Below are 11,424 nucleotides of genomic sequence, written 5' to 3' on the forward strand. Positions count from 1 at the left end.
GATAGATAATGAGGAAAGAGATCGGTGGAGTTTATTGTTAACTTGTGAGGCATGTGAAAATGGACAAATGGAGAGAATCTCGTGACACTCTTTGTTGGTTTCTTTCTTTTTCTTTTTTCTTTTTTCATCTTTGGCTATGTTGTGGGTATTTATTTTCTTCTGATGGAGGTATTTTCATTACAGGTTCACCATGGTATCATATAATTTATTTATTTCTTATCACTCTCTTTTTCAATCATCCAAACTTGTGGATAGAAATAATTTTTCCACAACTCATTTTCTTATTATTTTTAACCATTCAAACAATACTTTTTTTATCTTATTTTTCTTTTAATTTTATCCTTCATATTCTTTTCTTTTCTTTCTACTTTGTTTCTATTCCAAATTAAACAAAAAGCATTAGGAAAATGAAAACATACCTACATTTTGAGTGTACAGAGAAGAAGAAAGACAGAGAAAAATTTGGGGAAAAAAGAGAAAGGGCCAAATATGTTAAGCAATACAATAAAAAAAGAGAAAAACAAAAAAGATGAAATAATTTACATGAAATTTTGGTGAAATTTTTATTGTATGCGGGTCAATTTTAATATCTTAAATACATTGATTAAATTTTTTTTAACAAAGACATATGCATAATATTAAATGTTATTGATAACTGCTAAATAATTGTATTGTTGATAATGAAAAATAAAGTAAAATTATCTTTAAAAATAATTATTTAGTAGTTATTTGTGTCTAATTATTAAGAATTGATGTTTTTTCAAATATTGGCTGCATATATATAAATTGGAGGGACTAAAAGCAAAAAGTTATAGGAATTATGCGCTAAGCCTGCAAGAAAGCACTGACGCTAAGCGCAAGAACGAGCACCCGCACTGAGCGAGAAGAGCGCGCTAAGCGTGCGTACGAAGGCCCAAGTTCACTTTAGAAGCTATAAAAAGAGAGTCAAGCCAAGGGAAAAGGACACACCGAGTCTCAGAGCACTCTCACTGATACCCAGAGTCTGAGAACTCTTTCTTAAAGAATTTTCTTCTCTCTTTCACCATTTTCTCTATTCCCTTCTTTCATCCCTCCTTTTCCACCATTTCTTATACCTTTATTTCAGTGTGAGACCCTCATTGACCATGGGAGGCTAAACCCCTAGTTAGGGTCTGACAGACCTAAAAAGTCAAAGCGATGTATGATGTACTCCCTATTTATCAATGCAACATGTGCTTTATATCCTATTATCTTTTCTATTTATATTCCATGCATTATTCATCTTTACATTATTTTAGGGATTATGAGCTCAACAGAGGGTAACTCTTAATAAAAATATAAAGAAGATATGCATGTATCAGTTTTAGGGGGTTATGTGCTCGACAAAAGATAACTTCTAATAGAATAAAAAGAAAAGATATCATAAGGAAATCATTGCTAGACATAGGATGATAACTTTATGCCCATGCATTCAAGCACACATCTAGAATCAAGGTTTGATGCATTTTATCTATTAAATCTTTGCAAAGGCATTTGGGAGATAGGTAGGTAAAATAGGTTGTCATCGTGAGACATCAGGGACAAGTAATTGAATAGATGTGGGTAGGATAAATTCACCTAATTGATAAATAAAAAAATCCAAAAATCATACATCCTATGCAAACAAGGCATGCTAGGTCCTAACAATCGCATTCTATCAAATTCTCTAATTAATTCCTTTGCTCTCTATCATTTATGATTTCCTGTTATTGTTTACTATTCTTTCTTCTACACCTCTCTTTAATTATTTATTTTCTTATAAATTGAAAAGTATACAATAAAAGTACAACACAAAATCCCTGTGGAATTCGACACTCGGACTTTCAAGTTTTACTACTTGGACATTTGGTGCACTTGCCAAACTGTTAACAATTATATTTTATTTTTTATTGCTTGCTTTAAGGATAGTCATTAATTTTCATAGTTATATTATAAAATAGTAAAAAAAAGTATAAATATTATCATACATTCACTTTTTTTCTTTCATATGCATTTTTTTTATTTTATCTCAAAATCACATCATTTATTATATCGTTACTTAATTTCTCTCTCTTCTTATTCTTTTCTTCTCTCCATCTCTCTTCTTTCCACCATATGCCAAATTTAAAATGTATATATGAGTTTCAATACCCATTAAAAAAGATACCATGATCTAAGATATTACAAAAAAAATTACATTTGTAAGTACAGGAAAGACGGGCAGAACCTCTGTATCACACTCAAGTAAAACGTGTTCAAAATTGCACTTTGTCGCATCATTGTGTTAGTGTCACTAACCCCAAATCCATAAACCACCAATGGATTGGGGTATATTTTTCATGAACCTTGAACATATGGAAATCTTGTACATTGTTGGTTCTATTTCAAAGTGACAGTGACACATCTCTTGAAAATGACATTTGGGAACCATGGTTACAAACGAAACACAACTCTTAAGAATATGAGGATAACATTTGAGGAATTGCACTACCTAACTATATATCATTTGTTGTACATATATGCTTAGCTTTTATTACTTATTAGGATTGAACAGTATGGCCAGATTCGTAAGTAATGTAAGTTATAATTAATTATAATATATTATAGGTCCTTCGTGTTGGGTATCAAAATAATAAAGTAATAACTCAACTAAAATAAGAGATGAGAAAAGAACATCTAAAATCACAATGGGCAAGAAATTTTTTTATTAAGTGGAAGAAATTACAACCACCAATAGAACCTAAAAGGAAAAATTAATTTCTCTCCTAATTTATCTCATGGTAACTTGGTAAATAAAAAAAGGAAGAAGAAAAAGTTTGGGATGCTAAACAAGGGACTACCAAGGCTCCTTTTATAGCAACAAAGTAAAAACTCAAAGGAAGAACCCACCGATGTGGGACTTTTGCACTTCCGCTTCCAACAATTCTCCCACTTAAAGATTATGATTGATTAAATCATATCTTTACACCATTCTTTCTTGCTAACTATTCCATGTTGCTTACATTTTCAATAGGCCATAAGAGGATCGACACCATGTAAATTTGTCAATGTTGACTGGCTTTGTCATAACATATGCTAGGTTGTCATTGATGTGAATATTTTGCATGTCTACACTACTTCTTTCTTCTACTACTTCTCGAACAAAGTGGTATTGAACTCCTATGTGTTTTGTCCTAGAATGAAAGGCTGGATGCCTTACAATGTACAAGGCACTCTGGTTGTCACAATAAACAATAGTCTTTTGTTGCTTGTGCCCAAGTTCCTCCAATAGCCTTTAATAGCTTCTTACATGCCTCGATAGCTGCCATTTATTCAACTTTTGTAGTAAACAAAGCTACAACAGTCTGTAATTTGGATAACCAACTCATTGCCCCTCCTACAAGTGTAAACACATATCCAACAATAGACTTCCTTTTATCAAGGTCACCTGCATAATCAGAATCAACATAATCTCCAACAACAAAGTCTGGTCCTCCAAAACATAATGCAACATTCGAGGTTCCTTTGATGTATCTAAGGACCCTTTTCATAACACTCCAATGCTCTTTACTAGGGCCTGCCATGAACCCATTCACCACCCCCACTGCTTGGACAATGTCTGATCTTATGCATATCATGGCATACACAAGGCTTCCCACCATTGATACATACAATACTCGAGACATTTCTATCCTCTCTACTTCATTGTTAGGACTCATACTTAAGGATAACTATAATTCACGGAAGTAGGGTAGAAATCAACTTTTAATAATCTTGCACTTTCAATAAGTAATTCTTTTGAGAAAGCTAAACTGTGTGTGTTCATCATGGCTTTTGTTCATGGTTGGCTCCTAGCTTTGTAAAGTTTCATGGTTTGCATTCACAGTGGTTTAGAGTCAAAAAGTGGGAGAAAAAAATGTATTGTGTCTTGTAGATGAGACAATCAATTGGTTCCTTTTGGGGGGGTAGGAAAGCAATGACAAGACGCCTTTGAGTGTGGTAGGTTGCTTTTAGCTATTTTTGAGTAAGGCTAATTAAGAAAGCATCAGGTTCTTTCAAGAGGATGCAATTTTCCTGTGTAAGGCCAAAAAAAAAAAACGTGGCAAATGGTTTGGTTAAAGATAAAAGGTGATAAGGTAAATTACTCTCACTTGGTCAAGAGCGGTGTACCAAACATTTTAAGAGGGTGACCTTAGCCCTGAGTGTCTTGTGGTTCTTAGGCATCTTTTGTACGAAATGTAATGTGTTTTGTTCTCCATCCTATGATAACCATCACATCTTTTACATGGCCTTAGGAACATTTTCAACTTATCAAATCAAAGTTGTCGCACCTAAATGGGAGATCCATGATCATAAAACTTAATCTTTTGTCAAGAAAAAAGTACATTTTATAGGCTATCATGTTTCTAGAGTTTACCAAATCGCACCAAGTGCAATGAAATGAGTTCAAGTAGAAACTTATTTTGTACAGTGAATAAAGAAGTAGCAATTACTAATGGATGACTAACGCCTCACTCATAAGATTTCTACTAAAGCATGAAATAAGAACAAAGGTTATTCTAAAATCCCTCCTATTTTAGAATATAGAAGAAGGTGGAGTCCTGCCATATTATAACTTGGGAGAAAATCTTGGACGATCCCACTCTGTGAGAACATGGTCACGAGTTATCTCCTTGAGTGAACGACAACCACTTAGTGCCATAGTTAATTCAAACTCATCACGAAGCATTTGAAGTACTTTTCTCACACCAGCCTCACCATCAGCTGCCAATGAGAACACCACAGGTCTACCAATCTGAAATTTGAGATGAAAGGCAAAGATATAAATAGCAGGAATATGGGACGAGCTAGATTATTTTAGATCACCTGCCTCCAAAAAAAACTAGTAAACCAATGAAAGAGAAAAGCATATTGGCATATTCCATAAGTTTCCATGGCATTTGTGGAAATTCTTATTCCAAGGAAATTTCTAAGATTCAGTATCATATGCTTCTCTGTAGAACATAGGAACTACACCTTTATGATGCATATATGCTTCAATAAGGCAAACAAACACATATACTGAAGTAGCATTCAACAGTTTAATTTGCTATGATGGTGATCAAATTTTCGTGTACTTACGAATACACCGGCTGCTCCAAGAGCTAGTGCTTTAAAAACATCTGTCCCTCGGCGAATTCCGCCATCCAGAAAAACTGGAATTCTTCCTTGTGTAGCTTTAACCACCTATTCAAGTCAAGCAACCAATATTTCTAATATGTTAAAAGAATTGAAATAGGACACAAAAATTTAAAAACAAGATGAAAATGCAACAATTACAATGTAACAGGCAATGATTCAAGTATAACTGCTTTTAAGTTTTAATGCATAATGCGTGATTAACTAAAATAAAACAAAGAATGACTAAGACTTTAGTTCCCCTACCTAGAATGATACTAGAAGTGGTTCATTTCTATTTCAATTAATTAAAAAAATTCCAGAAATGATTAGGATCTAGTACCTCTTCCAAAGCCATAATAGTTGCAGGGACATAGTCAAGTTGGCGAGCTCCGTGATTGGAAACAATGATTCCAGCAGCTCCAGCTTGTATGGCTATCATTGCTACATTATTAGCATAGGATATGAAGTTAGGTTCAAGATTGAGAAAACAATGCCAATAAAGATAAAATGGACAGGGAAGCAACAAAGTGCATATGTTTGATAGGCTTACTATCTTCAGGAGTAAGTACACCCTTTAATAAAATTGGCAAAGAAGTGATTGTTTGAATCCATTTGATATCCTGAAACAAGATTTCCCATATTTACTTCCACATTCAGTGTCATTGATTAGAAAATTGTATGTGCCAAATATGTATATCACCTTCCAGTTGAGTGACCGATCATATAGTTCAGCAGCATAAGAGGCAGCAAAAGAGTCACTAGTCTGGAATGTAATCTCAAACAGAAAATAGCAACAGTTATAACAATAAGATGACCAATAATGGAAAAACTCATCTGATTTCAAAATTTCATACCAATAATGGAAAGTAGCAATGTAATCACACACCTTGTTCAGCTTTCCAAGATCCAACCCTTCAAAATTCTTCAAAACCAGGTTTGGTGGCAATGTAAATCTGTAAAATACCCCATGAAACTAGCCAGTAGTAAATATCTTAAAGTAGGAGATTTATCAATTTAACCATGATGAACCATATAAAGTTTTGTTGAAAGGCTGTTCCAATTGAAATTTCCAAATGGTTGCCAACCTGTTTTTGATATCAGCCTCCCTACGACCAAGAATTGGACTGTCCACAGTAAGGGTAATTGCCTTGAAACCTGCTTTTTCAGCTCTTCTCACAACCTGAGCAACCACATTTCTGTCTTTTAACACCTGAGAGACGAAAAGAACAGTAACATATTAGGTTCTAACACAAGATTGAGAGAATTTTAGATAAGAGGATATATTCATATTTGTGCTTGCATAACTTAAGCAAGGAGAATAATATTTTGTTATTAAAAGGAAGTGTGAAGGAAATCACACAGGAAAGAAAATAAATTATTTGTGAAACTATTTAAGATCTTTTCTGGCAAAAAACAATGGGAAAAAAAAATGTCAGTAATACATTGCCCTGTGGCAGCATGCAGGAATGAAGCCTTAATTTTCCAAACTCATTAAAACATTCATAAAAGTGAAACCAAAAAAACAAATTGATAATTCATAAAAGTGATTTCCTGTTTCATACTAAGTTGCTAGGAAATGTTTCATTGTCAAGAAAATGTTTTTGTATTCACGGGGGAGACTTTTAACACACATCACAGAAAAGAGAACTATGGAAAGAAGAAATGAGGAAAAAATACCCACATAAAGTTGAAAAAAACGAATGCCGGGACCTGTTGAAGCAACCTCCTCGACACTGGAAGTCGCAGTTGAGGATAGTGTCTGTCACAAAAATTATGAAAACTAATCAGCTGGAAAGTAATTAAGTACAACAAATGCATGCAGTTCAGTAGGCATACGGTTAAATAAATAATAAAACTACAAGGAAACAAATATAACTTTTGTCTGGGAATAAAACCAAAATACATGACAAATATGGTGAAAGTCAAACCATGATTGTGCCAGCTGCTGATGCTGCTCTAGCAGTAGCTAATTCTCCTGCACAAAAGTTGCATAATTTGTTATAATTAAGTTTTTCTAAATTGTTCTTGTAGTAAGAAATAATCTTCAATAAAAAAATATTGAAAATCAGGGATTAATGCATTAACAAAATTAGCAGAGCATTTGTTTAATTCTGATTAATTTTATAATTTGTAATTATAACAACCAAAATATTCAAATGGCGTCAAGATTGGAGAATTGTGCAATATTCTACTCTATAAAACACTAAAAAGTAATATAAAATTTCCAGAAGCCCCCAAACCCTTTTCTGTTTCATTTGAAAACACTACTTTTCTTGATATCATCTTCAGTTCATTGCAAACATTTTAGAAATCAATTTAGACAGTCTTAACTCGCTGGAATTTATACTGCAAAATGGTTATCTGAAATTGGCTGAGATTTTTAAGATAAATTCATTTGTTTCATATGGGATCGTAATCTTATTTAAGAAAGGATAACAGTAGCTTTTGTTGAGAAGCGAATGTTCAGTTGTCTTTGTAATTAAGCAAACCTCTTTTAAATCCTCCTTTCATGTTCTAGAGATTATAGCACACTAAAGTATACAGAACCTATACCGGTTTCAGCATAAACATACTCTGTAAGCTTTCTTTCAAAGAGCCACAAGATACCTTCTCATTCAATTAAATGCTAAGAAGCTACATATTATGGCATTCTATACCTTATCATATATCCATTCCATCTCAAGGTATGGGAATGCATAATTATGTGCCTTCTGCCTTTGTTACAGTGAAGTAGTTATATAAAACAACAAGATCAATAACAACAAAATAAGTTATGTTATAACTATGAAATTTGAGTTAATTTGATAGTCAATTTTGGTTAAGAATTTATTTTACTATTTTTTTAATAAAATAATAAAGAAATTAATATCTTTTCAATTTTTTATTAGCGGAATTTAAAAGAAAATTTCAAGTGCTTTAGAGGAAAATTGATGCAAAAATTGAAAGAAAAAGTTGTGAAGAAAAGTTAGAAGAATTGGATAGCTCGCTTAGTGCCCAGTATAGGTTTAGCATACACTCTCGCTTAACAAGCAAGCATAGGCTTAGCACGAAGAAGACTCACTAAGAAGCTCTCAAAGTCTAAGCCTATCCCTTAGGGGAAACCCTTATTCTTTAGTCATTCATTCCTTTCTTTTTTTAGTCATCCAACCCCTTCTTCCATCCATATTGCCTCTGAAGTGTAAAGCCTCTCATGATCATGAGAGGCCAAACCCGTCTCTCTTGGGAATCTAGTAGCAACACCCTTGTAATGCAATTGTTTTTATTATCTATTGAATGCAACTTCTATTTCTATTGTTTCTTTTCTATTCTTCATCTTTATTGTATGGTCTCATCTATGCATTAGTTTTAGGGGTTATATATTGGAAAATGATAATTTTTAAAGAACTGAGAAAAAACATCTAACAATTCATTGTTAGGGATAGAGTAACTTTGTTTTTCCTCTGCATACATCTTCATGCTTCATGCAATTTACTATTCAATATTTGCAAAGGGATTTGGGAGAGAATAGATAAATTAGGTTCTTCATCATGATGAATCAAGGTTGAGGGTCTTAGTAAATATGGGCGAAAATTGAAAAAGCAAAACATTAATATTGCATCAAGAGTAGTTAACATGCTAGTCCCAACATATTTAAATTCCAAAATTATCTGTTGCATTAACTCTTGTTTATTTTATTACTCTTGTCTTTTTAATTTTAATTTTTTTTCTTTCTTATCTCTATTGTAATTCGTTATTTCTTACTTGCAAATTGGATATACATCAACTGAAGTACAAACAAAGTTCCTGTCTACTCAATACTTGGACTTCCATTTTAACTTTATTACTTGCGACAAAAATTGATACACTTGCCAACGAGTTTAGTTTTCGGTTGGGAGGCTTTCAATGTCTGCTAAAAAAGTAAAATTGAAAAAACTTTTTGTTTAATTTCCAAGTTGGATTCAATTGAAACTAAATTTAATCATAATTTTGCCTTGAAACTTAGTTTGAAATAGAACAAAGGAAAGTTGTTTTTGCATGTTCAATTTACAAAATAAAGTTCATTCAGACTTAAGTTTGTAAACTTTAATCCAAATATGCACCGAATGTAATGGCAATATCTGAAAGTGACACAGACCAATGAGTCTGATCACATACCTTCAGGGTGAGCCATCTTTTGCATGGCTGTTGGAGCAATCATGATAGGCATTGATATTTTGAAGCCCATTACAGTTGTAGTCAAGTCTATCTTGCTTACATCAATAAGAATACGCGGCTGGAACCTGTTTGAAGTAAACCAAATTGATATTGAGAGAAGGGCTTCAGAATAAAAATGTCGAAAATTAATTAACGGAAGCACAAGTTGCAATCTCATCACACAGGGAATCCTAATGTGTCCTTAGTAAATCAAAGGAAAGGTAAGCTTAGATTTTGAATGAAAAGTTTCTAGAGGGGTACAACAGATAAATGGAGGTCCTAGTTCCTCAGAAAAGTATATTACAGAATCCTTGAGAACGCATTTCGGTTCTCTTTCAAAGTCCACTGATCCTCAGCCCCTGATGCATAGAAGTCATAAACCATCTTTGGCAATTTTTCCTTTGCAATTGCCTCATACTCGGTAACATTAGTTATCATATCCTTCTTCATAAGATTCTCTTATGACGTCTGCAGGATCTGCTGAAAGTGAGTTTCAAGTATATAGTTATTAAGTAACATGAAATCATATCAAATGCATTCCAATGCAAAGATGCTATGCAATGTCAATAAGTGCAAGTATGGATATTTCTGAAGTCCACTGACTCATTTCAGAACACTATAAAACATGCTAGTTAGAATCCTTTCAAAACACAATCTTTGTCAACGTGACAACTAAAAGCTTACAAACGTAGTCTTTTGGTGTCCCTCAATGGTATTTCAATTAACAACAATAGAAGAGTTGTCTTTTTTGAAAAAGAGTTTGTTAAATGAAAGATTCATCAGCCCCCACCACATGAAATCAGGATCTTCTTAAATTTTCACATCAACACTCCACTTTCATGATTTGTTATGTATGTTTACATAATTAGCATGTTTGGTTTCATGATTCGGATGTGATTTTCCGAAAACAATAGTTATAGCTTCTACATCTGAAACATGATTCTTCTATTCTCAACTTGTTTCCAAGCATGCAAAATATCTACCATTGATATTTTCATCAACAAGTAAAATTTCTTACTTCATCCAATAAAGCAAGTGTTCACTTTAGAGGAAACAGATTCCAATTTATGGATCATTTTACTTTATGTGATCTTGATGAGCAATTCCTCTAACAGGACCAGTTCAATTTACCCTTTCAAATTAAGTGAGCTAGGATCAGATTCAGAAGAAACCCATGATGGAAAACAATCCAGCAGATTAAAAATCCAAACTTCCAAACTGTGAAAACCTCAAACAGTACACAAAACGGTCAATTGCAATCATTAAGTTCAAAAATGAAATTCACGCTGAATTAAGACTTCAAAACAAAGTTAATCAAGTTCTAAACAGTTAGTAATAATAAAAAATTGTGATCAAATACTACTAAGTTGAAATTGAGAACCTTTTGGCTTGGATTGCCAAGCAGCCGAAGTGAGGAATACGATTAAGCTCAGAAGGAACAAGAAAAGGTATGGAGAAAAATGAAAGAGTCACAAGGCATGTAAGTCTGTTACATCATGTAACAGAGCCAAAGAAACACGAGGAAAATAATAAAGAAATTGCATAGTGACAAAATGATGATGAGTATACCTTTTTTAAGCTTAATTGCATTTTTTACCCAAAAAAAAATAACAGAGATTAAAACTGAAGTTGTGTTCCTTTGTGAACTCGGTGTATTCGAAATTCTGATTGCTCCATTTGTTTTAAGTTATAACTTTACTCCCTTCTTTGTCTCTACTTTTCCTTGGTCTGAAAGGTTTATGTCCAATGTAACAAAAAGGAAAGAAAGAAAAACAAAAACAGAAGCCAATTTTTAACCCCTTGATCTGCAATCTGCATAACTTCATTAAGTTGAAAACCTACGTCCATTAGATTTAGATAAACCATCCAAATTCTCGTGCTAAAGTCTGAAACTGGAGTGCAATGATCATTATCTCATGGGCAAAGTGCTAAAGTATGTATCACTTAATGTTCAGCATTCTTTACAGTAACTATAATGGTGCAACTACCATGTTATATGTTGTTTAAGTTAATTTTTATGGATTGGACATATCATTTTTAAAAAAATAATTAAACACCTTAATCATGTTTCTTCTCTACTTGTACAGTTCTAAAAAAATTAAATAAATAAGTTGC

The 11,424-nt window shown here is 33.0% G+C and overlaps 1 protein-coding gene across 5 annotated transcripts; it reads right to left on the bottom strand.

The window, feature by feature from the left end:
• Window positions 1–4,323: 4,323 nt before the first annotated feature.
• Window positions 4,324–10,848, bottom strand: LOC114412769 ((S)-2-hydroxy-acid oxidase GLO1-like). Of its 5 annotated transcripts, none has more exons than XM_028376801.1 (12): window positions 10,691–10,848; window positions 9,614–9,786; window positions 9,271–9,395; window positions 7,065–7,111; window positions 6,818–6,895; window positions 6,222–6,346; window positions 6,023–6,089; window positions 5,837–5,911; window positions 5,687–5,756; window positions 5,477–5,577; window positions 5,098–5,202; window positions 4,324–4,771 (listed from the first exon to the last, which is right to left on the bottom strand). In XM_028376801.1, the coding sequence occupies exons 2-12, from the start codon at window positions 9,757–9,759 to the stop codon at window positions 4,586–4,588; spliced, it is 1,125 nt and encodes a 374-aa protein (XP_028232602.1). In that variant the 5' UTR covers window positions 9,760–9,786; window positions 10,691–10,848; the 3' UTR covers window positions 4,324–4,585. The 5 variants fall into 5 exon arrangements, with proteins under 5 accessions (XP_028232602.1, XP_028232604.1, XP_028232601.1 ...); XM_028376803.1 differs by having other exon boundaries at window positions 5,837–5,899; window positions 9,614–9,789; window positions 10,691–10,844; XM_028376800.1 differs by having other exon boundaries at window positions 9,614–9,789; window positions 10,691–10,844.
• Between the last annotated feature and the right edge of the window lie 576 nt (window positions 10,849–11,424).

The sequence above is a fragment of the Glycine soja genome, chromosome 5 (assembly GCF_004193775.1).
Source record: "Glycine soja cultivar W05 chromosome 5, ASM419377v2, whole genome shotgun sequence".
Lineage (NCBI taxonomy): Eukaryota > Viridiplantae > Streptophyta > Magnoliopsida > Fabales > Fabaceae > Glycine > Glycine soja.

Bases quoted from the DNA above. Each gene is read 5' to 3' on its own strand.
- LOC114412769 (XM_028376801.1), bottom strand. From the start codon at position 9,759: ATGAAGAAGGATATGATAACTAATGTTACCGAGTATGAGGCAATTGCA. The intron at 7,112-9,270 runs GTATGTGATCAG...ACTTTTGTGCAG, and splicing joins AAAGATGGCTCACCCTGAAG to GAGAATTAGCTACTGCTAGA. The intron at 6,347-6,817 runs GTGGGTATTTTT...TTCGTCTCTCAG, and splicing joins TTCGTTTTTTTCAACTTTAT to GTGTTAAAAGACAGAAATGT.